This window comes from Struthio camelus, chromosome 12 (assembly GCF_040807025.1).
Source record: "Struthio camelus isolate bStrCam1 chromosome 12, bStrCam1.hap1, whole genome shotgun sequence".
NCBI lineage: Eukaryota > Metazoa > Chordata > Aves > Struthioniformes > Struthionidae > Struthio > Struthio camelus.
Genome location: NC_090953.1, coordinates 10,362,174 through 10,389,699, shown reverse-complemented (window position 1 = coordinate 10,389,699; position 27,526 = coordinate 10,362,174). Strand labels below are relative to the sequence as shown.

The 27,526-nt window shown below is 47.3% G+C and overlaps 1 protein-coding gene across 1 annotated transcript; it reads right to left on the bottom strand.

The window, feature by feature from the left end:
- Positions 1-6,082: 6,082 nt before the first annotated feature.
- On the bottom strand, positions 6,083-27,269 carry FAH (fumarylacetoacetate hydrolase). The gene is made up of 14 exons (XM_009681278.2): positions 27,022-27,269; positions 24,346-24,456; positions 22,982-23,103; positions 21,124-21,173; positions 19,179-19,269; positions 18,544-18,641; positions 18,245-18,297; positions 16,747-16,846; positions 15,866-15,996; positions 14,988-15,063; positions 14,314-14,360; positions 13,193-13,294; positions 12,024-12,141; positions 6,083-6,497 (listed from the first exon to the last, which is right to left on the bottom strand). The coding sequence occupies exons 1-14, from the start codon at positions 27,100-27,102 to the stop codon at positions 6,418-6,420; spliced, it is 1,260 nt and encodes a 419-aa protein (XP_009679573.1). The 5' UTR covers positions 27,103-27,269; the 3' UTR covers positions 6,083-6,417.
- Positions 27,270-27,526: the final 257 nt, after the last annotated feature.

Genomic DNA, 27,526 nt, shown 5'->3' with positions numbered 1-27,526 from the left:
CTTGCCCCCGTTCGGTCACCTGGGAAGAGCACTGAGCCGAACAGTGTTTCGGTGCAGCTGGGACTGAAGCGTGATGTTTTTCAGCAATTCTCTAGCGGTCACGGATTGCATACTGAGAGAAACAAGGCCACTAAGACTGTAATTGCTCCTGCTAGCAACTGAAATTGGAGACCACGGAGCACCTGTGGGGTCTTTTTGAAGAAGCCACAGAACCAGGCTAGGATATGCTAAGTGAGAACCTCCTGGGGAACATCTCTCGAGAAGAGACAAATCACTAATTCATCCTGTAAGCAGACTCAGTTCCCTGGGAGCTGGGCACTTTATATATCTGCTCCTCCCAGCAGCGAGATCCCTGGCAGAAAGACCCTTGTGCCTGAAATCCGGTTTGCCACAAAGACACAAACCCGTTGACAAATCATTAACTATCCTAGTCAGAGGTGAGAGTCCTTGTGCTGTTTTCAGAGCTGCTACTAGAGCTAATACAAGAGCAGAGCTGAACTGAAGCCAGCAGCAGCTGCACTTGGGCAGACACCCCGGCGAAACTCTAACAAAGGTTTTTCTGAAAGAAAAAGGGGCTGATGCCAGCCAGAAAACCATACAAGCAGCGCTGCTTCAGCCTGCGTCATCCAAGGGTGTCCTCATGCTCGCCGAGTTATTATGGGTCTCAGCAGATAGTTTGAACCAAGAGCTCAGGAGTGAGACCAGCACAGGGCTTGGGGAGAGAGAAGGCCAGGTCGGTCGCCAGCAGTCTGCGGGGCACCCGTGGGATGGCAGTGGGGACAAGGCAAGGGCAAGCAGGCCCAGATATCACTGTTTTGTGCATGGCAAAAGAGAAGGCTGATGTTTCCTACTGCATCTCAGACTGCTCAGGTCTTGCATATAAAAGCGGCAAATCGATTTGCAGGCTCTGCCAGGCAGTCCCTGTGTATTTAACAAGTCCACTTTAGCAGCCGCTGCTGCTGCCCTGAAAGACAAAGGGTGTGCATGAGATATGAGTGCAGTGATTTTTCAGGACAGCTCTGAATTAAACTTTCACAGAGCCAAACTGAGGTCCCCTGCACTGCCTGTGGTTCACGTGCAGACCCCTGTTAATGCTCAGTCGTATCTGAGCCCTTGAGACCTGGAGCTTGTCTGCCAGGAGAGACCCAAGGAGAGCAGGGCTACCTGCTGCACGCAGGCTGGGCTCTGCAGCTGGAGAGGGGCAAGGAGCTTGGCCAGCGGCTCAACCACCACTGCGGCTTTGTGTCTTGGAGGGCAGCATGGCAACGCGCAGAGTGACACCCGCACACAGCACCCAACTCGCACCCAACAGCCCCAGCGCACGGCCGTGCCCGCTCTCCGCCGGCAATCAGCACGGCCCCCATGGCTCCGGTGCTGTCTGCCGAGCTGCCCGAGGAGCGCAAATCCTGCCACATGCAGGCCCGGAAATTTAAATTCATCTTCTCCCCCTTGCGGTCTCTGACCTTGTCAGCCCAAATTTGCCAGGCTTCAAACCACTTGTCTTAGCTGTCTCCTGGTTTTGTACCTTAGGTGAATTGATTAAGATAAAATTGGAGATTTAGTATCTTTTATTTATGTCTTAATGCAGCAATGGGAATTCTTGTTTTCAATCAATGTTATTTTGCATTTGCACTTCTGTTTTTTAAGCTGTTTTCATAAAAAATGGTTGATACGCTTTGGCCAGTACAATTTGCTACTCCCTTTTGTTAACAAGAAGGAAAACACCATTCGCGCACACACACATTTTTAAAGCAATTACGTAATTTAGGATTGCTAGCTGCAGCTATTCTCATGGCTCAGCCCAGCCCATGAGGGTGCTAGGACACACTGAATATTAAGTTCTTAGTTACAAAGCCCCATGCTTGCTACTGGGACTTGGCCAGGCAGCTCCCAGAGGGCAACTGGAAATCAATTAAAAAACGTATCAAAATTGCACTAGGTGTGTTAAAGCCAGAAGAAAAGAGCAGTTTATCAAAACATATTTTGCATTTAAAAGTAATTACATCCCTTAAGCAGCAGCTGGACTGCCTCTGCTGAGGAAACGAAGTGCCTGGCAGGGGCAGCCAGGTTACCTCGTCCTTTTGAGATTTTGGCGGCTGCAGAGCCAGGCTCCCTGTGAACCCTCTGGGCGCCGCGGCCGAAGCCCCTTGGCCGGTTCCCAGCCCTCTGCCACCGCCGGGGCTCCTGCAGCCCGGCCCCGGCGTTCCCACGCCTGCCGGCGGCTCCCGCCCCACCAACCCATAAGCAACCGTCCTCTCAGCTCCATAGATAACCCGCGACGTAACTGACGGGAAAACAAATTTCTGTGCTGTGCTGACACCAAGATGTTCTCAGAAACAAAACGGCACACGAGAGAGACAAACACATGGCCGCAGACCTGTGTTATAAGTAACAAGGGGCAGCACAGAGCTGGGGCTTCAGCACGTCCTGTGCACGCTCCCAAATACGTCGGCTTTAACGCGTTAAAGCAACTCCACCAGTCTCTTTCACCAGTCTCTCCACCAGCGGCAGCAGCGTGGGCAGCCTGAGCAGAGCAGCTTACCCGGTCCGCGAACGGGAGCCCCCTCTTGCTGCCGAAAGGCCAAACCAGCGCGAGTGTGAGCTAGCAGCAATGCCCCCTTTGGCAAAGCCACAACCTCAACCCTGACCGGCTTTGGAAAGAGCATTTTACTGTGAATTATTACTGCCCGGTTAATGAAGGAATTATGAAAATTGCTGACCTGAACATTTTCATCAAAAGTGATTTTTCATGATGTCATGTCCATTTCTAATTGGAACCCCCACAAAAAACTAATTTTACCAAAGAATATTAACATTCCATATGGAAAAGAACAGTGGATTTTCAAAACTCTGACATATGATTTAGGGGGTTATTCTATGCTTCTTATTTCACACTTCATTATTATTACTTTTTCAGATCAACTGTAGTATTACAAATTAGGTCCAGCCTTTTCATCACCTGCCAACCAGAGGATGCTTTGTTCTAAAGAGCCACATCTCAAGCAGCATCAAGCAGAGGATGCGCTTGGCTTCCTTAACATAAATAACACAGTTGCTCCCCGGCAATCCCCACGCACCCAACACCTCTCGCTCCGCGGCCAGCAGTACTCACGCGTCGGGGCCACCTCGCTCTGCTGCGGCTGAGCCTGGGTCACAAACTTGGCGCTGGGACAGAGCGGAGGAAGTTTTGACTTTTTTTTGTTTTGTTTTGCTTTCATCTTTGCTGGAAGCCAGGATATAAGCAAGCCAAGGAAAGCAGATTTAAACTGCATTAAAATAACCTCCAGAGGCAAAGAGAGCCATGCTCAACCCTAACTGCAGCAAGTGCTTCCAGGGGTAGAGAGGAAGCTCTTGGTAGGAAGGGTCAAACCAATTAAAACAGCACTTTAAAAATAAACTTTTCTAAGCCCCAACTCTGCACACTTAACCACGACCATCCAAGCTGAAGCAGTCTTTCACTCCGAGACCTTCATGTCCCTGTCCTGTAGGATATGAGCTAAGACAAAGGAAAGAGGGGAGGGGTGGATGACTTTCAATTTAAAGGCCAAGCTGACCAAGTGGTCGCAGCGGCCCCCAGGTCGAGCAAGCTGGGGTGTGCCCAGAGCACCTGGCTTTTCCCCAAACTCGCCTCGGCGAGGTTCCAGGCTGTTTTCCACCCTGCACCACGCGCTGCGGTGTAGCAGCAGGATAGCAGATACCTCTGCTTTCTGGAAAGGTGGGATTTCTCCAGATTTGCCCCAGGTGGAGAATATCACACCCTGGCTAGAGAGGCCGCTCAGGCCATGCTCAGATGTTACTGGATGCAGGTGAGAATTTGGGGATGGAGATTTTTACCCCCCCGACGCAGCTGAGGGTGAGGAGCACGCTGGGCTGTGCCCTGCCGGCCAGGACCCCTGTGCCCGTGTGCTCCACCTGATGGCCCTGAGCTACGCTGGGCTGCTGCAGCCTGCTCCAGACCCACCTGGGGCCCAGCTCTGCCAGCCGCCGCGCTACACGGGGACCTTTGGACCCGCACGGAGCAAGAAGAGAGCACAGCAGATTTAGCAGTTTCTAATAAACATTCCTGCACCCAGAAAGCACTGATGCAGCAGTCCTTCCTGGCTGAAAAATACCATGCACCAAGGTCAAGACCCATGACACACTGCCCTGGCACCTCCACCAGCTCTTGTCAATAGAGATTTTTTTCCCCAGGCTTTTCAGAAAAGCAGCCTCCCTTCCAGCATGCCAACCCCCCCGCCACGCTTGCAGCGGGCTGCAGCAGAGGCCCGTGCAGGAGGTGGGGAAAGGAGGCCCGTGCAGGAGGTGGGGAAAGAGCCTGATGCAGGAGGGCAGAGGCGTCCCCGCGCCGCCGCGGGGCAGCCCTTGCCCGCGCTCGAGTCCCGCGCGCCCCCGCGGGAGCCCCCTCCGCACCCGCTCGCTGCGGCTGCCAGGAACGAGGCCGGTCTCCGCTCAGAGCAGCGGCGTGGAAGATTGCTAAATCCTAGAGGCAAGGAGTCGCCTCGTGGCTGGCCTTTCAGGTCGCTCGGCCAAAAGAGAGCATGCAGCATCCTATAAATTGACAGCTGAGCCACGGTACATTAAAATAAATATGTCTATTAGTTGAACTCAAATTATCCACGACAGCCTGAAGGGAAAATAGCATTTCCTTGATAAACAACAAGGAGCCATTGTTTTCCTGGCCAGGTCATCATTTCTGGTGACAGTGGAGCGTCTTAGGCTAAGAAGTTAAATCGATTTGGGGACGATCCTCCCAGCATCACTTTTGAAAGGGGCTGTTGTTACGGCTGGCTCCGCGGCTGCCTGGGAGAGAGCCCATTTCAGCACTCACGGCCCAGTAGCAGTGAGTTATCTGCTCTGTCATGTTTTTTCATTAATCTTCATTCCCAATCCATTTTTCTCTCCTGCATGGACAAGGGGTCACGCTCCTGACGAACGCTGGGTGCTCCCCGCTACCGACTCCCAGGGGTGATGTCAAATAGCAGCGTGATGGGACACCAAACTGGCCAAGCTTCAAGGTGGATTTGCCCAGACCCTCTCCTACTCCTGTCTGTGGAGTGAGCTCTCTCCTTCCCTAAGGAAGGTCCAGCTGCCCTCATCTTCCTTAAAAAAGCATCGTGCAAAGAAGCAAAATGTTGCCCATCACAGGTGGCAAAAGGTGCTGTGCCAAATAGCCTACAGCAGGAAAAAAACCATCCCCAAACCTCTTTTCTGGCTCCCAGGCAACCTCGGCGGGAGCGAAGGGGGCAGCCGTGGCAGAGCAGCAGCCTGCGCTCGCCCCGGGATCGCTGCCGGAAACCGGCAGCCTCGGCAGGCTCTTCGCGTCCAGCACCAAGCAAATATTTAACAAGCTCCCGTTGCTCTGCACCGCAGTTCATTATCCAGCCCCCTGAGCTTCTGCAGTCAGTAATATCCTCTAATTGATGGGATTTGGCACGCGGCCATACAGTCAGATTGATTTGTAGAGCAGGGGGACACTGCAGGCGCCCTTTACACTCGAGAAAAGCGGCGCGCGGCTCCGTTTGCAGCCGGCTGCAGGGAGACGCCGCGGCCTTTTAGGAGCGCGGGGGCCGGGGGTCCTCCACCTCCTCCGCCTCCCGGCACCGGCGAGCGCCGCGGCGGGGCGCAAGCAAGAAAAACAGCGGGGGAAGCTTGTTGGCTAGCACAGCGAGGGAAGCTCCGGCCAGGGCTGGCCCGGAGGTGCGCGCGGCGGCCTGCACAGGTTTTATTTTTTTTAAACGTGCAGGAGCTTAGTGCTAGGCCTGTTTGCTGACTGCCAGCGGTTTTTCTTTTCTTTTTTTTTTTTTCTTTCTTCTTTTTTGTTTTGGAGCAATACAATATTTCATTCGGGTTTTTTTTTGTTTTGTTTTCACTATTTTAATAGTCTGTTAGTTCTAATACTTTGTGCATTGGTTTTTCGGTTCAAAAATCGTTTTGTTATAAATTAGGGCGCGCTCCTGTAACCCTCCTTTTTACCCCGGGCTCTTTTATAAACACTTATCCTTCATAGGAAACTCATCTTTGAGTTTTTACCTCCAGCAACTGAAGCGCGTGGAAAGAAACACACATATCAGCATTCAATCCCTGCTGTTGTCATCAGCGTACCACTCCGATTACTTAAAGTTTAATTGACAGCTTTACCTTTATGATAAAACCATTAATACAGCAAGAACGTGAAAAGCCTCCCATTCCAGTCTAACCGTCTCATCCTCCTCCTGAGAAATTTAAGGAAAGCTTTGCAGCGCTAGCTTGCCGCGCCACAGAGCTGCCTTCACCTGTGAGACATTTACTGATAATTAAAAGTAATAATATCCCAGTCACTCCTATAAAAGATAGTAAATCTGAATAAAGCAGCGCGGCCGTTGGGGACGGGGCGGAGAGATGCCCGTCTCTTCCTCCGAGGTCACCTGACGCCAGGCATCACGGAGGCGACGAGGCCGGAAGGATTTTTCCTGAGCACCGGCCGAATCCCACTCGGTAGCCGCTGCCCTGGCAGTAACCTGGGACAAGGAAGCAGAGACGGAGGGTTACGGAAGCGCAGCGGGGTTTTCCTCGGCGTGGAAGGGAGCCAAGCCGCGCGGCCGCCCGCCGTCAGAGGCGGCAGCCCAGGCCGCCGCTCCGCCTCGGCCCCCCAAGGGCCGCCGCGCCGCCTCGCCTCGCCTCGCGCCGCGCCGCGCCGCAGCCCCTCAGCGCCCTCAGCCCACAGGCGGCGCGAGGGAACGGCGCCTCCGCTCCGGCGGGCCTCCCGCCTCACCGCCGCGACGCGCTCGGGCACAGCGCGCTTTACGCTGTGCGCTCAGAAACGCGGGCTGGCTGTCGCGTGTAAAGACTGCGTTTAAGCGGGTCAACGCTGTAGTACTGTCGAGATTTTGGCTGCCACGTGCAGCCTCCCAGAAATGCAGCGGGGGGGAAAAGAGAGCACCTGGACGAGTTCCAGGAGCCCAGGGTCATTTAAAAAGAGAAAAAGCACAAAAAGTGCAGCAATATGCAAGTTCAGTGAATACGAACAAAGAGTAAGCAACGCGCGCGATTTTTCTGTATTTAAACCCAACCTGCAGCATCATCCATCTAACTGACAGGCAGAACTGCTGTCCGGCCAAGCCTTGCAGTTACACTAAACCTGGATTCCTTTTCTGCGGCATTAGGACTGCTCTTGGGACACTCACTTGGGGGTGCTTATAAGCCAGAAAGACGATCATTAAAAACCCAAACAACAGGGGTCTGCCCTGGCAGAAGCTGCTTAGCTTGCTAAATTTAAGCAGCACAGTTGCATGAGAAACTTGGCATCTAACTCAAAACATCCATTTATCCGCCCTTATACAAATAGACGTGGGAAGTCTGCTGACTGCTGCTGAAGCTACCCATCTGTGACAACATCTCTAACTACGGGGCAATTCAACCTCTCCGTGCGGGTGGGTGATGGCAGAGATGACGCTGAGCCAGAGGGACGCTGCAGCACCCCTTGCTGCCAGGGGCCGGCAGAGCTGCTCCGCAAACAGCATCCCTTAGGAAGCTGCAGAGGAAGGAGGGGAGGGGACGCAGCTGGGGGCTTCAGGCCCATCTGGAAAGACTATTCTGGGAAGACACAGCTGAGGAGACCTACTGTAGCTCTTCACTGGCAACAGCTGATCAAAGGAAGGACACAAGTAGCACATGCTGTATTTTAAGGAGTGACTGCAGAGTTAGAGATGGATTTTCCTAAAATAACAGAATACATCATCTTCCCTGTATGCGATAAAAACCAGCGGCCTTGGAGGAGCCAAGAGGGAGCTGAGCAGAGCAGACCTTAACCCCTAATTGCCAGCCTCACCAAGGATCAGCGAAACCCCCTGGCCTCCAGCCCTCCTCCGCAGCGCCAGAGCAGAGAGGCTGGGCTCAGGCTGCTCTGCAAAGACCCAAAGTCATTGCAGCGTTGAGACAGACGCTGCCAGCTCTAACCCAGCAGCGCGGCTATCACAGCCGGGCTGAAAAGAAGTTTTCCCAAGGCCAGCCGGGTCTGGAGGTATATACATAACAGCCAGCCCACAGACCACATCCCCGTCGCTGCTGGGTAACGCTCATTAGTAAACAGTACTTGAGTAAGACGCTTCCTTTAAGGTTCAGCTCAGTTTCCATTTGTCTCATTAGGTTTCACTGCCAGTTTTCCTTTGAACGGCGGCTTATTATTTCAGTCCAGTTCAGTTATCCCTGTTGTCAGCTATAATTAGAGCAGTACCAAGGAGTAGCCCATTTAACAAAGCGAGCTCTGTGCTGCCAGCAGCATCGGCCTGAGCAGAGTGCCAAGGAGCTACAGGGAGATCTTTGAAGCAGGCTGCAGCACGGCATCGGCAAGCCACAGCTTGCAACGCTCTCTGCCCGAGACATGCGTCTTGGGAAGAATAGATTTCCCTCACTTTGTGCGTTAGGGCTCAGAAATAGCTCCCACAAGGAGGGAGGATAGGGAAGAGAGCAAAAACCTAAAGCTGAAATCGGAGACTAGAAATTATGGGTTGGGCACGTGGCAAGAGCTAAGAGGGTCCCGGGAGAGGACGTACTAGCACTAGCACTGCCTCAAGGGCACCTTAAGGCACTGGACCTGCTCTAAGTCACTAAATAGGAACATATCCCAAACTGCCCCAGCAGACAGCTCCAGCAGCGGTCACACCCATTCATGCCCAACAGCAGCCGGCTGTCTCTGCGAGCAGACTCGCAGTCTCTAACTGCACATACCTAATCTAAGGGCCTAGGCGTCTTAACACAGTTCCTGGGGACAGATCTGCTCCTCTGGAGGGAAATTAGGTGCCTTGAATTGCTAGAGGAGCATCTCTCCACACCAAACATGCAGGGAGCCTACGGGGAGCAGCTTCAGGTGCCTGCAGGTTGCAGCACATGTCTTCATTTGAAGACTAGAGTATATCAGAAGCATTGAGGATTCCTGGGTTTCCTCATCTACAGTTCTCTCAGTCTCCAGCTGCCTTGGCATCTCCCTCTGCAAAAGCGGAAGCACCTCACAGAAACATGATTTTCAACGCTAGTTAGCAGGCTGTCAGACAAGAGGCACCAGGGCTTTGGCTGCAGCACTATCAAAATTGCTTATAGAGGCTTTACTGGGAGACTGAAACATATCCATACATTTTTCTACCCCTCACAGAAAAATTCTCAATTAAAAAAAAAATTCTGAAAAAAATGAGAAATTCCCGAGTGTTCTGGTAAAATTCCTAAATGTTCTTTGAAAGAATAACTCATAATCACCACCCAAACACACTGTGAGTGAAAATTGCTTCATGAGAGGACTGCTTTCCAGCAAGAAGTTACATGGGAAAGTTTTGTGCGTTTTGACTAGTTTCTAGTAGCATTTAAACACAGTTCACCGCTGGCAGTCATCTACCCCAAGCTCACTTGCAGCCCTAAGCTATGTGTTTGCCATCACCCCCAGCCTCAGTCAAGGGCTGGTCCTGGTCCTGGCCTAGAACCAGGACAGTGCAGGAGAGCCAACGTTTTCAGGGTCTTCACAGAGTCAGTGCAATGTAATTCGCAAAGCCTAATATTTCTAGTGCAGCTTTCAACAAGAGATAGCCAATACTCTGAAATACAGTTCTGATGTTTCGATGTCACCATAAGGCACCGTAAAGATACCCACAGCCAGCCCCTTCCTCTATTCATGTATTTCCTGAGAAAAACAAGGCACCAGGCAGAGATATTTGTTATCTGTACGTCAGACTGAAGTGTCCAACAATGGATTTATGGCTAGACCCAGAGGAAGTGCGTAAGTCCCTTGAAATCAATGAGAAATTAGGTGCCAAAAACAAGAACTGAGATGACTAAATAACTATGTAGAACTGGTTCTCTGTATCCAGAAATTGAAATTTGAAGTCTTTGTCGTAAAAGACTTATGAAGATCACAGACTGCATGTCACTAGAGAATAGCATTTATCTCATAGTAACCATCACATCCGACAGTGAACGCAGCTGCTGGAATGGAAAACATAAACAAGTCCTTTTGCTCCGAGTTTAGCCTAGAAGTAGGAGATAGCCTGAGGGTTAACTCAGCCTCTGGGCCCAGCTCTGACCCAGAGGTAGCTGGTAAAGCCCACCTCTGCACCAGGTAGGAATAGCGCAGCCGACTGCAGGAACGGAGCAGCAGTTTGAAATGCAGTGACTCTGATTTGAGTTTGTCACCCTTGGAGGCCTGTTACCTCCCCCTTACTGCACTGACTGAGCAGGCACAGATCCCTTTCCATACCACTATAAGTCCCAGAGCCTCTGTACAGTCACGTTTTGCCCTAAAAAGATGATCAAACATAAATTTCTAAACAGATGGGCAGGATCAATGTCTATTCCATCTACGTAAACCCTCTCCTTGCTCACGTTGCTCCCATTTCCCCTGGGAGGATCTCAGCTGCTGTCAGTGTCAGTAGCACATTTTCTGTTCTCGGCTCAGGGCACCTACTACAGGGCTCCTCCTTGTGATCCGAGAGCTGCTAACCTTGCCAGCATCTCCAAGGGGCCTAATGGACCTCTGTGACCCGCACACATAAAAGCGTGTTGGGTTTTGTCACCTCCTTCATTTCAGTTTTGCCACAAATAGTGCTCCAGCAAGTGTCCTGCCTAGCTTCAAACTCATGTTCTGTTTAGATGCTCTTGTGCTTTACCATATTAGGTTTTCTCTGATTAAATACGCCTCTGGGTAGAGAGATACAGCTGGATAAAGGACCTTTGTTTTCTTCCTGCACTGCAAGGCATTTCCTTCCCACTCCTTACTATTTCATTTCAACTCTCCTATCCCCAGCAATGACCCAGATGCCAACCCTAAGCCTAGTAGGAGGGTGCAAACAGCAAAAGTGACAGTAAGATCATAGCATGCACTAGCAAGCTACACCTGCTTGATTTACCCAATGCAGGTAAGACCAAAATGGCACATGCTTTCACAGACGCTAGTGCTTGGGGGGTGCTAGCATATGCTAATGCTCCTGTTGCCAAATCTTGCCTGCTCTTACTACCATGCTGGTTAGATTAAGCAAGGTTGACATACCCCTAATAGCATCACACCTTCATGTCTTTCACATTGCTGCATAGGCATTAGTCACTCACATTTTTTCAGGCCTAAGTCACATTCATAAATGGTGTCTCATCAACGAAGCCATTTGCTCCCTTTGCAGACTGTCTCATTGGGATCACATCAGCAATGCAGGCTGAACAAAGGGATTACTCAGAGCTGGGTTTAGTACTAGCTAGTTCTCAGAGTGGGATCTGGTGATGCACAAAATCCCACAAGATATTCTCCAAAAATTCCACAGGTGACACAGCAATATGTATGTAGCCTTGAGTCAAATGTTTCACATGGCTGTTCTTGCCAGATATACGGCACCATCAGAGTCATAAAGGAGTCGACAGGATGAGAGGAAAGAAAATAGATTTGTTTTACGTTGGACTTTGGATTAAAAAAAAAAATAAAGTAAGAGTGGGATTTGGATTGCAAAGCACCATGTTAGATTTTAATTCATAAAACCCTTGGCCCAGCACGAAACACCTCTCAGGCACAGCCCTTTTCAGAGGGGAGCTGGTAAACTCTTCTAGCAAGCTTCATGCTGTTTCCCACATATTTAATTCGCAACACATTTCATTGAACATGCATATGTTGCAAATGATATATTGCCTGCAAAAGAACTTTCTTCAGGATTTGCCAAGCTCTGCTCCACATGCAAACTTGAACAGTGGAGGCAACAAAACATCAACTGCTTCTGTTCCCAAGATATTTTCACCCTCGAAGGCAGACCTGCACTGATCATCCCCTCATCACTAATGCACAAGCATAGTAAGATCATTCACTACTTAGCAAAGGAAACAAACAAACCCAAAGAGCATTTATTGCGTGGAATTTTATATTAGCTCACTTTTGCCTCCTAACAGACGGGATGGAGACAGATGTGACTGCATGGCAGGTATGTACAGAATATCGTGTTTACTCACCAGGCACTTTCACAAGTGGGATGAATCTCTAGATATATTTCCTAGGCACAGGGTAAAAACAGTGGTTCAGCCATTACCTGTTAATATGATTTCATCCCCATCCTGCAGGAATTTACGAGACTGTCCGCTGCCAAGAGGAATTTCTTTTGTTCCATTCCAAGACAGTTCCAGCAAGGAGCCAAAGCTCTCGGGGTCCTAGACCAAAAGTTAATAAATGAATAAACAAACAGTTCTTTAATACATCTATCTTACTGCTAAACTACTTGCTACTGGAAGTAGACATGCAAGTATGTTAACTCTATAGAACAGTTTCTTGCTGTTGATTTAATTCATTGATACATTGGCTTATCTTCCTGCCGTTGCAGTTGAATTCCTCGCTCGCTGTAAGCGTTCCTGGCTTCCAGCAGTTATCTGGTACGTTTAGCCTAGTACTAAACCCTTTAAAAATAATTCAGTCCCGCTACAGAAAGAACGGAAACAAATCTAGGGCACTTCTTTTGCAAACTGTGTTTTCATGCAGTCACATTTCAGAATTTTATTTGCATTTTGTTTTTCAGAAGAGCAAAGTTGCTAAAGGTTTGCAAATCTTTAATGTCAATCTGCAGTACAGTGGGTTAGAGGAAGTAAAAAGCCACTTCAGAGATGCTCAGAATGGAAGTGTAGGTATCCCAATTTGGAAACAGCTTACCCTAAAGCTGCCTGAAAAGCATGAACAGCGCTCATAGTTGATGTTTTGGAAAGTGACAGTAGCTTACTTATCTTATATTGCTACTTGTTTCAATTACTGTGTGTATGGCAGTACAATGGGAGCCATACGCCCCAACTTCACAAGCTGTATGTACTACTAGAGAAACTAGAAGTTTGAATATCTCTAAAAATATCATTCACTGTTATTTTGCAGTTTATACCCATGTACCTTTTACATTCTTCTCAGAAATGAAAAGAGCTGTACTTCTTAGAGCAAAAATGGGCTATGTGGTGGATGCTTGTGTATCGAAATGAATTGGCATATATATATAATATCAGAAATAGCTCTTATCGAAAGGAACACCGGGGAGATTTAAAAAAGAAAAAAAACTCGCAGTGAGGTTTGGGGCTACAACAACATTAGCCCAAAAAGGCTACGAAAGATTTACAGACTTTTTCATGGCTGCTCAAGCCAAATATGCTTAGATCCAGAGGCCTGCCTGATCAGTTTTGGATTGCTGAACAGTTATCAGTGGCTATTATTTATTTAAACACGTACAGGTCCGCTGATCGTTCCAGATGCCAGCAGATCTCCGGGTCTGAGGTTGCATCCGTTGATTGAATGGTGAGCTAGCTGCTGTTTCATGGTCCAATACATGTGCTAGAGGAAGGAGGGAGAGGAGGCTAAAGCAATGAAGGACAAACATCTCTCTCGCATGCCATCAGCCTATTCAGAACGCGTTGCATTCTCTGGATGACGCTGGAAAGACCGCCCTTAAAGAAAACTTTCCTTATGCAATCAGGAACCTTCAGCAACCTAAAGGTAACATTCGCAGTTATTTACTGTGGCATTGTTAGTAGTTACAGTGGGCTCACTGATTGCTTTCTAAACGATGACTAGAAGCTGCCACTGCTAACGTGCATTTAAAATACATGCTCTAAAATACAATTTAGTCCCTCAAAATTTCTCTTCTTTAGACTGGGTGTCACTTCTCTCCTCCTTCTTCCATTTAAATGCCAGCACTGCTAACCCAGGATCCATGATAAGGTCCAATATTTCAATGGCTTTATAGAAAATGTCTGCTAATTCCCGATTTACTGACTACTGATTTACTGATTAAGGTAATTGGTACACATGCCCAGAACCAAATGCAAATATAGACTACCCGGAGAAATCCTGCAGCTGGTGCATATACCTCCTAGCTTATGATACCTTCCATCAGCGTGTAAAGGAATAGCCACCCCTCTGTCCCCAGAGGGGACTGGGGCAGGCGCAGCGCTAGTAGCTGTGCTATAGCACTGAGCCTGCATGTAAATGACCAGCTGCAAATGCAAGCTTTCTTCTACCTTGGCACAGCATGAGGCAATTCCCTTTGCTTTCCCAGGCCTCTGTTTTCACCGTTTCCTGCCAAATGACTACAGAGCTGATAACGCTTTGAGCATGCTAAGTTGAGCAGCAGGAAGAGCGACCCGCTGGTTCAGTGCTCAAGCATTCAGGTAGTTCACATATCAGGAAGCAGAAGAAACATCAACCCTTTCCACTCTTCTCTCCCCCACACGTACAAACACACACCTGGCCTGATCTTCAGCTAATAGAAAAGTCAATGTTTGAAATTGCCTAAGGATGGAACTCAGGGCAGAAACAACATTTCAAACCAGTAAGAGATGCTGACGCCTCACCTTGAAATTGGATGTGCATATAGTAGTTGGCACACTCATTCCTTCTCCTATGGAAAATGAAAAATAAGAAACAAGAAATAATTTGTTTGTGTTGGATGAAGGATGTTGGAATCTTTTCATTTTACAGACGGATGGAGACAACTTTAATCATTTTAATCTGTAGTAGGAAACAAGTAATAGCATTTTCCACTCCCATATGAAGGCCAGTATTAGGTAGAAAACAAATGTTCAGATGGCACAGGGGTAATGTAAAGCCAGGTTTCCTATTCTCTGCTCAACAGCAACAACAACCGGTCCTACCATTCAGCAGGCCCTTTAGCTGGCGTCTGTGCTGGGCTAACATGATATCCTAGAGCTGATACCATGGACTCTCCTGTGCATCCCCTCCTCCCATGCCCTGCTTACATTCGCCACGCACGCAGACCCGAGAACGGTTCTCCTTGCTGCAAGCTGATCATTCGCAAGCATCGGGGGGAAGCGTTCCCTCCTTGACACATTGCCGCCCTGCCAATGGGGAACATTAAGAGCTTTACCTCTTTCTCTGACAGAGGTAACATGGGCTAAGACGGAAGAGCAGGAGTGTGGAGCCAAGAGCAAATTGTCTGAAATATACAGTGGATTCTACCTTCCCTAACTGGAATTTCAGCTCTGTAACTCACCCAACATTACTATACCTTTAATAGCAACAGAGAGCTTGATGTCAAAAGTGTAGGGTTCTTCATCTCTGAGGTAGGGCAGTGGCTTGGGATCCTAAAAGCATATAAAAGGCATCACAGTCTAAACAAACAGAAAGGAAAAATTCCTCAAGCTAGCCCAGTGACTTTTTGTTTATAACCAGGCTGTGCTGCATGCTCCACTTACTTTACCATTATTGCTGTCCAGATTATTGCTTTTCTTCCTCTCATACGCACTTTTTGAAAACATCCTGAACAGATGTGATACCCATAAAATCAGATTCTCTTTTTTGCACTTCAGCTCCAAAAGCCCTCTCCATCATTACAGCATGGATGTTAATCCAAAACAAACACAGTGCTAGCACATCTTTGCACTGTGCCTGCGCAAAGAAGATGGCAAATTCTTTAAAAGACTCTTCATTATCTTTCTCTCTTTTAAGTAAATGTCTACATAACACAAACAGCTGGAAATGCTTGAATAAAATGTTTTGGCTTAAGTCCACTCTCTCTATTGCTTGCGGGATGCTAAGTGCTACCAAACACTAACAAGAAGCTTTAAGATCCGTTTGTTTTCAAGATTTTTTGAAGGAGATGATTTTTCTGTCCTGCTCAAGTCAGCAGGAGGGAAAATACAAAGAAGTACAGCGCACAGGGGCCATATAGCAGTCCCAGTAAAAAATCAGTGAGCATTAGAACTCAGATGGCCCAGTGTTTCTTCACATGTTTTGGAAGCAGGATCACACTTGTAAACTCTAAGCAAAATGTGCATGGTGCTGGTACAGTTTAATGATTCCTATTGGTGGAACCCACTAGTCCCGAGGAGATTTTTTTTTTTAGCATTCTCCTTTCCCTTTGCTTCAACCTTTTCTCTTGCTAACCTGGACAGGATTTGGCAACACGAATGGCATGAGAGCTTCCATAGTAACAACCCAAGGAGAGATGGTTGTGCCAAAGCTCTTGCTCAGGAACGGACCCAATGGAACATATTCCCATTTCTGAATGTCACGGGCTAGAAAGAAAATTCAAAGCAATACTGTTAAGCATATCCTAAGAACTGCACAGCCTTAACACCAGTGAAAGAGTAACACAGTACTCTGCACAGCTACAGAACCAGCTGTGTGGACTTGGAAACATTATCTCCACTCTTTTCAAGCCATTATGCCCAAATCCTGATTTAAATCCATCTCTTTCAAACCCCCCAGACAAAATTTCTCCAGACCCACTAGATTAGGAAGAAAATTCAGGGTTAATTAAAACAAGTCAGGCCTTCCTTATTTAATAAGTATTTTTCTCCCCAATGTAGTTAACACTTCTACATCCACTTAGTGGGGCAAATGCCAATTTAAAGGCCAATTTCAACTAGCTAACAATACTTACATCTGCTTAAATCTCTGAAGAGGCTGAGGGATTTGTGATCGACAAATCCTTTCCCTAATCCTGACAGTGAAATCAATGCTCTGTTCAAACTACCAGTCTTACGGATGTCCCATCCCTGCCCAGAACAAAGCAGAGTGATGCCAGCTCTTTCATACATAACTCAGTCTGCATTAGACAGCACTATCTAGTTCTACTGATTGATCTATGATGGATTTAAATAGTGCCCAAGAAATGCAGGTAGCTTTCCATTTTGATCCCTTTCAACCACATTCAGCAGTTTCGATGACCATGATTCTATTATAATATATAATTTATCTATATCTAAGGTTTGCTACAACAGTGTAATCCACTCTCCAGGCAAACTCCAAGCAGTACTGATTACCGCTCCAGTCATTCATAAGGACCATCCCAAAGATGTGCTCATGGGCTCTGCTGATAGGAATTGGCTCCCCATATTTGTTGCCAGGCCCTACAAAGAATGCCTGAAATTGAAAAGCAAAACGTTGATTGAGTACATCCTAGAGGTTAAAATCATCTACAGAATCACAAAGGCTTTGTTGCATAGAGAGTTGCAAACACAAACAAAAAAAGTAGGACTGGATGTGATTTTGCATTATTCCCCCTACACAAGTCAGGTAAGAAACATGGCCTACCTCCTTTTTCTCCCTCTCTTTGAAGCTGTCAGGTTTGAATTACTTAACGGCATTGTGTTGCTAACAGACAGTCATTAAATAAGGATACGACTATATCAAAAAACAGGAGCAAAAATGGTTCCCCTTAATCACAATCCAGATGCAAACGGACTTCTCCGTTGAAATGACTGAATCTGCTGCAGATCGTGAACAGGAAGGAGAATTTAGAGGCATCCAAAGGGTTGCTTAACTTGGCGAGAGCCTGTCATAAAAAGGGATGAGAGAAGGCTGGTGGAGACATACGTCCACTGAGTAAAACAGATCACGAACTGGGTGCATGCACTTGCTCCCTTAGAAGTTGCAGGGTCTGATCACTGGGCACAAAAATCACAGGGAATCGCTGCTGCCTCTTTCAGCAAGCAACACGGAGCTTTTTTCTTCTAAAGCCTTCACCAGTCTAAATCTGCTGCCACAACAGCCACTGGTAAAACCCAGATCATGAAGGCCAGGTGTGCCAGACATTTGGCTTCACCATCTTATGGGATTGTCTCCCACTTTATAACATTGATCTGCAAAGGATACAGATTTTCAGGTTTTCCACTCATTTTTTAGTACCATTTCCCTTGATATTATGCTTCTTCCACTGTTTTTCTTAGGGGAGAGATGGGGATTAAATCATATAGTCACACCAATCATATAAAACTCTCTCCCTTCTGGACCACATTAAGCCACAAGAAGATGCACCTTCTGAGGACGTTTTGTTACAATACAGGTTTTATCTTTCTAGTCAGAAAGGTGAAGAGTTTGAATTGCACTCCCAAGAATTTACGGCTTCCTCTGTTCTAGACTCAAGGCCCAGACAACCTGTACTTAAAAAATCCCCAATGTCCATTAAAAGATTCTGGTTGCCGTGCAAAGGTAACCGCTAACTAGACAACAGGCTGTGGTGTCTGATGAAAAGCATATGCCTTTGTGCTTCCAGATTGCTGCACCGGTGCTTGGATTTGGCCATTTCTAGCCTGAAAGCTGTGTTAGCAAAGCACTGAATGAGTGCTCTGTAATTCACCAGAATGGAAAATTTCCACCACAGAAATCCTTTTACTGCCTACTACCAAACCTAACAAAAGGAAACGGTAGGAAACCCTCTGAACTTTATGGCATCTTCATTTCAGAAGCCAAACTCTTACCCTTTCTTTCTTGTTTTTGTTTTAATGTTTTCCAATTCAAGGGATAAAAAGCCCATCTTACCATTTCTAACTCAATATCCAGACGTTTACAAGCACTGAACACTGGAGGTTTATCTGTAGGTAAAAGAAAGAGAAGAGCAGGACAGGAAGGCAGGTAGGGAAATAAAAGTAACATAGTTAGAAGACATGAAGCACCTGATGCTGCCTGGCACAGAAATACAAAACTGACTCTGCTCTGGGCTTTCTCTTGCTCTCAGCACTAATCCTAGAGACTGAGCCTCAGACAAGGCATCCCCGCCCCTTCCCATCCACTATTTTCTATGTGAAAACAAGCACATTAAAAGCGTGCCATGGACTTACCATTGTCAGGTCTTATCTGTCCCACAGGTCTTCTGATCGGCGTACCAGACACCACAACGGACGATGCCCGGCCGTGATAACCGACAGGCAAGTGCAGCCTTGTTAAAGAGAACCGCAGACTGCAGGTTAATTGTGCACCCGTGTCCAGAGCAGCTCGTCAGAGTGGATCACCCTGGGGGCGCTAGGAACGACGAGAGAGCTCTGCGTAGGTGGGCACAGACATTTGCACTGTACCTGCTCTGAGACACTAAGACAGGAGCAAGGCGTGCTCCAAAAACCACATGGCTGTGTCAGTGCGGTTCTGTGCCACTGTTCCAATTAATTCCTTCTAGCTTTAACTTTGTTTTCTCATCTTTCAGCAAAAATCGAGTTCTTAGATAAATCTGCCTTTGAATCAGAGCTCTGCACTGTAATCGGTGCAGATGTTGCAACTAAATGCAGCGCAAACTCAGCTACGGCTGGAGAAAAGTGATTTCCATTGCTGTTGCAGAACTCTAACAGTACAGATTCTCCTCCGTTGTGAACTGTAATCATTATTGTGCTGAAAGACTGCTCCAACCTTTACAAAATTTGTATATACCTACAGACAGGTATATAAAATCACGTTGCACCAGTGAAATACTTGAACTACCCACCAATTAGGCATCAAAGCATTCTCCTTCCCTCTGAACATGATCCCGACATTTGTGGCATGTTGTCGTGAAGAATAGAAGTCAGTGTAATCTCCTAGGTGGAAAGAAACCCACAAAATATGGATCAATGGTATGAAAGTCCCTTATCTGCTGGGGCTAAAGAGCATAATATGCTGTTGGCAATGAAAAGAACAGACAAAGAGATGGAGAAAGAGCTAAGCAGAGGCATGGAGAAAGATTTAATCACAGTCCAATAGTAATAACACTCACAGCACAGATGTGGTGATTAACAGTTCACCAATAAACTATGCATACAACAAAACTGGCCTTTTAAAAAAAATTTCCAGTAGAGAAGGCGGCAGGGCCGGGGGGAAAGCACTATTATGACCCACTATCTGGAAATCCATAAAGCAGCATCCAGCTTTTTAGGGTGCAGCCAAGTGTTCTAGTGCTCTCTTTGTCTGGCTGATGCTATCGCAGGTAGAGGGAAACCAGTTCATACCCAGTACATCTGCTGCCCTCTGGTGCCATCTGTAGTAAACAGCTCGACTACCTTTGGAGTAACTAGAAACCAGAGAAAAACTCAAAATGGGGGGGATGCGGGCATTTACAGTGTGCAACATCATGCATTTAGCTAAACATCAGCCCTACGTAGAGAAAGGAGCCTGATTTTTGCCACCAAAACTACTGCAATACAGAGCAAGGCAGCCTAACCGTCTCCTAATGCTCAGTCCGGCTGCGCAAAGGTACTAGCAAGCATTTTCCCCCTTAGTCCATCCTTTGGGTTAAATCCACATTGCTCCAGATCCACAGCCCGTCGGATTCAGTTCTACGCAGATCGGAATAGAAAGCAATGTTGTAATAAAACAGCAAGAATTATCACGCCTTTTGATACTTATGCTTGATTTTAAGGCTTGGTTGCTGAGCCAGGTAATCTCAGGTTTTAAAGACAAAAGGTTTCTAGCAAAGAAAGAGAATTTTGATGCTGCAAAGATCCAAACAACAACCCCAGTAGGTTATTTTGCAGCCTCAATACAGAGCAATGACAGTGCTCTCTGGACCAGCACGAATTGTGTGCGAGACAGAGCTGAACGTAAACACGGTGGAACCCTAAATAACTCGCAGCTGCACGATACAGCACATGTAATATTGCCAAGACCTCTCTCTTGCTAAGAGGAGTCACAAGTACTAGCAGCCAGCAATTTTTCAACCCAGTGTTCTTTGGGGAAGTTGAAGATTTAAACCTGGGCCAGGACAGACTTGCTGCTGCAGACAAGAGCTGTACCCCACAGAAGCCAGGAGTCCGGAGGGAATAGCACTAGACAAGCTTGGATCCCTGCTCCAGAAAAGGTCACATTCCTCTGGTGATTTTGATAAAGTTTTTTTTTTTGGTCCAAATATTCATTTTTTTCTCAAAACCAGGAAGTTACTTTATATATAAACACACTCCAAACCAGTCCATGGCCTCACACTAGTGGAGGTAAGATTTGGGATGCAGAGCAGTATTCTGGGAATGGAAACTCATGTTTATTTATGAGGCTACTCCAGAGTATCTGGCTTGCAAAACTTTGGAAGGTCCCAATTTTTTTCTGAGGACAAAGGGGAAAATGCTTGAAATTAAATGAGTGTTTCCTGCCTGGCTGAAATCACAAAGGACTTGGGCGATGCAAATCTGAGGACAGGAGTTTTGTGGCAGCAGACAACCCTGATTTAGTAAAAACTGCATCCAGAATTGTTCTGAATGCTGTTGAGCTTGCCCAGACTTTTATTCTTATGCCACGGACAGCACCTACCACTCATTACGTGCAATAATCTGCTTCTGGTTCCTGCAAAACCCATTCCCCGTCACAGCTATGATCTGTTTGCCTCAGCAATCTGGGCATGAAACGGCTTCTCTGGGCAAGAGCAAAGGGCAGCGCTGAACAGCCGTCAGCTCTGGGAGACTTACCAATTTCGGCTGGCAAGTGCATGGTGGCAGCAGCCTGAGGTACAAACGCTCTGAAATTAAAAACAAAGACTTCAGCTCTCAGAAAAGTTGCAGTTCTCACCCTTAACTAACTGCTTTAGAAGCATGTAAGAGACTGAGTCTCTCTTTCTACTAGCACCTTCCTTAATTTATTTTGCAAGACCTGGCAGCACTTGCTTTCTAGCGCGGGGTGTGCAGAAAGGCCACAGGCTGCTGATACACCAGGGCGGTGATGACTGAAAGGAGCATCCACAGGCTGCGAGCGGGAAGCGAGGCAGGTTTGTAGAGACTGGGCTCTATTCCCAGGCAGCGCAGAGGAAACGCGCAGTTTTCGTGTGCTCAGGTGAGCAGTTCGCCACTGCCCTCTACTGCTTGGAAAAGGTGATTTTGTATTTCACGGGACGTGGCACTTGGCGTGCCCAATTCAAACTCCTGCGCCCTATCAGGGAAGGTCCTTGCGTCAAGCAGCGGTTCAAAACCTCTCCTGACTTTGTGTGCCTAGATCACCCCTGTCAAGACAGGCTAGGACGGCTCCTCCTTCCTTCCCGGGGCAGAGGGTTGCAATAGTTAAAGCATCACTCTGGAAAAACGAGGTGCATGATTAACAAACACACGTTCTTCTTCCCATTAACAGGACCCGAGACGCACTCCATCAGCGGCGCGCGGATCAGCACGCAGCCTCCTCCCGCGCTCCTAAGCTAACGCACTGCCACGTAGCTCACATCAGTTTGGGACAACAGATTTGTGTTTGGCAAAGGAAGACAGTTTCTGCAGGGCAGTTGGAGGGGTCTCGCCCCTTCAGAAGAGCCTCCAGCTAGGACAGGCAGGGCACCGCTGGGCAGAGCCAGAGATTCAGGTTCGAGACCCCTGCTGCCGTATATTTAACGGCAGCAGAGTGGTTGATCTGTTGCGTGCAGGGCTCAAGCCCATCTCTGCGGGCCACTGGGTGGCCAGGAGAGCCTGGCAGGGCCGCGGCCTTGGCCTGAAGATGCTGATGACAGGCAGTATGAGCCCGGGAGGGAGGAATGCATCCCTCCGCAGAGGCACTCCCCAGGGCAGAGCCCAATGTACCTGGACGAAGGTTGACACCCCAGATTTGTGGGTAGTTAAGGGATTAATCAGACACATTGGGAACTTCTCTCCCAGTTAGGTAGCCACATCCCAGTTAATTTCCATTTAGGTGACAGGTGGCCACATTCTGACCTTAAGACTGCTTAACACAGTGATCCAGGCGATACCGGAAATGGTTTAAACGCGGCCCTCAGCCCCTGTGGCAGGCCTTTAACGACCTGATAATAAATACCACTGACAGCCTGGAAGATCTCCTTAGCACAGGCATGAGGATAACCTTGCTTTCTAACTCACACTGACTACACGCCCCCAGGATTACAAGACTTGTGGTGTCATAAGGATTACATGGATGCCTATACACAACCCGCGTGAACTCCCTGGAGATTCACCTGGAGGCTGATGTTAGCTGTGATTTCTGAGAGGTATTGAGTGAGGGAGAACAAGTCGCCCTGTACTAAGTATTCACACAGAGCCGTATCTTAATGAAACCGTGCCAGGAGTCTCTCCCTCCCTGGCTACAGAGATTGGGAGCTATCTCAGCTACCCTGCATGAGAGAGTGCAGGTCTTTGCCAGCAAGCCTAGGACAGCTCTTCCGATGCTGCAGCGATTGCTTGATTTTCTTTACATGGGTTCAGCATAGTACATAGCTTCCAAGCCTTGACAACAGCTAACACAGCTCCTCTCATCTCCTTTCAAGAGCAGAGAAGCAAATAGGTGACGCTACGTACAAGCAACACCACTTGCAGGAGTGACTTTCCACCTCCTCACCTTTTCCGCAGGTCCGTGTTGTCTCTCAGGGTTGGCTCACTGGCTGACAGCAGCTTTTGGAGAAAAGCTCTCGCTTCCTTCCATGCTCCACGGCCCAACCCCATGAAGCCATTAAGGGTTGGCTGAAAGGTAACAAAGAGTGGAGAGCCAGATAAAAGACAGCATTTTTCTTGCCCTTCACAGGCATGAAGTATGTCCTGTGCTTTCAACCTGGGATTAAATGCCCACAGGAATGGAGCTGCGTGTTACACAGGTATTGCTTCATAGATTGCCTGTTTTGCCCTGTTTAGAGCTATTCTTTCTCATGCTCACCAGAAGGCCTCTAAAGCAGGACCTGTTGCGTTATTTGTGAGGTGCCTGGCCTGAAGCAGTACTTCAGGGCTTGGAAGCTTTGATTTCCAGACCAGCGGCAACCAGAGATCATTTGTATTTACCGCTGCTCCTAGCACAGCCTCCCTGTCTTTTCAATGCCATCAGATTCCTTGTCATGAAGTGCTAAAGGTACAAGTGGGATTGAAGTCATGTTTAGGCTTTGCACCAGATCCTTGCACTGCCAATGTCTCATAACACATTCAGCAAAAATTTCCTCTGGGCCTCAAGTGCCTCCCCTATCCATACAATCTCAGGTGTGATGAGTTTTTTCTGTAAGGAAAGCACATCCTAATGACACTTGATTGGATTCCCTGTCAGACACCCCCGGACCAGAAACTCCCAAGGCTGATCCCCTCGTGATCTACGCTTCACCTGCCTACCTCAGGCCATGCAGCAACCCCCTCGACAGCCTGTGCAGCCAACTGCCCCTCAGCATTCATGCTGTGCCACAGAGACTTCCAGCCCTGAGACCACACTGTGGGAAATTAAGACTTTTTGCTTTTGGCTTGGATCAAAAGCCGAAGCTTCAAAATGGAAGAAAGCTTCTAGCTCTGCTTTGTCGTGTACTTCTTAATCATCAGATGGAAAAAACGTTCAGGTAATCTGATTCACTTTGCTAACCTTGGCTGCTTCTCTCTCTTTCCTCAGTATCACCCAGTACCTATCACTGGAGCACAACACTCCACCCTCCTGCCTGGCAGCAGGCGTTTTTTGGAGCAGAGGCCTGCGTTCCCCTCTCTCAACATCTGCTCCGGGGGGATCCCTGTAAGGGTGCATGTGCGTACACTCCCCACTTGGGGCTACATTACCTCCTCATACTGCTGTTCAGCACAGCTAGGCTGGTGTAAATGTGACCAGCGTAGTTTCATTGCTGAATAAAAGCTAGCATTTCCATTTCACGTTCTATACCTCAGCACGAGCTGCTAAACACTCCTGCGGAATATTTCTGAAATATGTGTGCAAATCAGAATAACAGACTGTATTATAAATACCTGGTCAAAGACCTGCTGATGTTTGGAAAGAGCTGGTCCATTAAACAGGTGTTTAACGATGCTGAGATCCAAAATCTGGTCTCCAATAGCTACTCCAATCCTGTGCCGAGGCTACAAAGCAGGGAGAGGGGAGGGGAAGAGAAGAAGAGTTTATTCTTGCACCCAAAATCTGCCAACCAGAGCATGGAAGAAGACAACGATCAAAAAGAGTTTAATCCACGAGGGACAAGGGTCTAATGTCACAGCAACTGACTATGAAAAGCTAACAGATAAGTCTGCCTGATGGAAAACGCTAAGGCGCAGAGATAGAACAACTTCACAGCTGACTCCTTACAGACTGCCGAGGGTACGAGAGCACCTTGCTCTCATCCCAGGCTTTTGGGGGAAGGGTAGGACAGCAAAATAGAGGTTGCTTTCCCTGCTCCCTTTCCTCCAGGAATACATGCCCATTCCTCATTAGCGATAAGCATTTCAGAATAAATTCTTGTACTCCCATCTGAAACATGCTGGGAAGCAGGAAAACGCTATTCTGCCTTTTACAGAAGGGGAACTGAAGCATAGAGGAACTACAGATAGGATTTATCGCATCCACACAACGATACAGTTGGAAAGAAATAGGCGTTTTTAATCACAGTTCCTCTGCCCGTTTCATGCAGCTACTCGAGAAGATGAATGGTGCTCTGGCTGCCACCGACTATAATACAGGGAGGCCAGCGCGTCTCGCTCAGCTGTACATCTCTGTGCCAAGTCAGATGAGGCCTAGCCTATGTAAACTGTCCTACCGTCATGCAGGAAGCCTGTGACTTGAATTTGAACCCTAGGCTAGAGTCCTAACTGTAGGAAGAGCTTTCCACATGCATGGAAGACTCTTGTCTGTAGATAGATTTGCCTGACAGATGCAAATTAATAAACAAAGATCCTTCCGTTTGCTACAGTTCTTGAAGGCCCTAAGCCAACTGCACGCCGAGCCTGCAGCGACAGCGCTGGAGCAGCACAGGGTCTCGCGCTGCAATTCTGCTACACCTGTACGGAGACTATAAAACTGCTGTAACATTCAAAGACAAATATCAATTATTCATGCCTTTAAGCAAATAAAAATAAACGAGTTACATGCATTATGAAAAGCAGTCTAACAAAATGGAACAATTATGAATACAAATCCACGCTATTAAACATATTTTTTAACTTTCAATTTCTAAAAAAGATTCCACATATGACAACGAGCATTTATTCGGCAAACATCCTTGGCAAAAAACTCTAAAGGGCAGGTCCGGTTAATCTGCAACTAGCATAGTCAGGAATGAGATCACAGCTATTTTAACCTGAAATCACTCAAACATTGTGCCACTTCTGGAACATTATTTTCCTAAAGACCCAGAAGTCCTTGGCTGTCTTTTTACGAAAAACCTGTGTGAAGATGTTTTCACAATGGAGAACAGCTACTGGAGAAGGGGAGAAAATCCAAACTTGTTAGATAACAATGCACACATCTAGAAACAGATAAAATGAACCATCTCATTTTTATCTTTGGAAAGTATCAGGTCAGAAAACACAATCTTCTGGTCTAAATTCTTTTTTAAACCACTATTGATAAGCCAAGACAGCAGAAACCAGGAGATGATCATGAAGTACCCATTAGCAGTGATAGAAAAGTCCTCCTGTTTTTCTTTCTAGGTATCTCTCTTTGCTTGTTTCCTTTTCTCCAGCGGGGCACATTTGGGAGACCCCAACAAGTCTGAACATTTGCAAGTAGTATGGATTTAGCAGTCAGTCCAACACAATCCAGGGTTCAGTTCTCATTAAAATAGTAATCGGGTAGCTAGCTTCCTTGAAAAAGTTGAACAATGTTTTCTTATATAATCAGAAGACCTGAGGCTGGCTTAAACTGTTTTTTTATGCATTTAAAGCATCGCTTCACTAGTATGCCCAGTAAAACACAGACAGGGGGAGGGAGGGGGTCAGCTGTAAAGACAGAAATGAAGCTCTTGTTTTGTCCCCTGGTTTAATGCCTTTGCAGCCGGCCCGACCAAGCTCCGGAAGAGCAGGCTCTCAGAAGACCAGAACGCACCTCTGCTGCTCACAGGACAAGGCACTCGCTCGCAAATGCAGTGTTTGCAATAAAGAATTCTATTTTTACCTGTATTCGATCACACTGCACGAAAGAAACAGGACACTATAGAATTCATCTTAGGTGAAATACATATTTAATGCAATTTCTTGAGGAGAGGGCAAAGGTGTGATTAGACTTGACCACAAAGGAAGTGAGAAATACACTTCAAAAAAAAGGAAAAACAAAAAACCCTCAGTGAAAACTCTGTGAGATGCATCTACAAGGAGAACGAAGAGATCAATCACAGGTTTAATGATTTTACAAAAGTAGTCAAAAACACACTGAAACTATGGTATTCATTAACCAAGGTACTTCTCAGAGGTATTAGCTTCTTTTCATTTCTTCTGTGCAGTTTTAAGAAGCTGTCATCCAAATCACCATGTTCAAAAACTAAATAAAATAAAAGACAATGTACTAGCTATAGTTTCATTGTCCAATCAGGAAGCCTGTGCAAGTGTCTCAGCCTGGGAAGTTTTTCTTTATCCCAAATTGCTGGGAATTTCTGTTCCTATTCATGGCCTCCAAACAATTACAACGCTACAAGGACAAAGGATGCTCTTACTCACCTCCTCCTTAGTGGAGAAAACCCCATAGGGGAGATTTTGAAGAGGAAAATCTGAGTTCTCGTCTACCTGGATGAAAGACATGATAAACGCAAAGCAGTCTCTGCTTACCAACAACAGCCCCTACCTCCTAACTCTGCTCCTCTCCAGATATTGCAATAGAGAGCACAGCAGGACCAAATCCCACCCTTCGGCTCCAGCCCCAAACCAATGGCAGACCCGTCTCCGTCCCACCCCTCCGCCGGGCTCCTGCTGGCAGCAGCCAGGGTTAATTAATGCCAGAGGTCTGCGTGAGTCAGCGGCTGGTAGCTGTTGCTGCCTAGGTAGGTGGGAGAGGAGAGAAACAGGCTCTTCCTGCTTGTGAAACCCTTCAATGAAACTGGTTTTCTTTTTTTTCTTTTTAAACTAGTAAATAATTGGAGGTGGGAGCAATTTGAGCAGACAATTCCTGCTGGTGTGAAAAGACGAGAGATATTCTGCTTATTTACCTTCCACAGAGTCACTATTA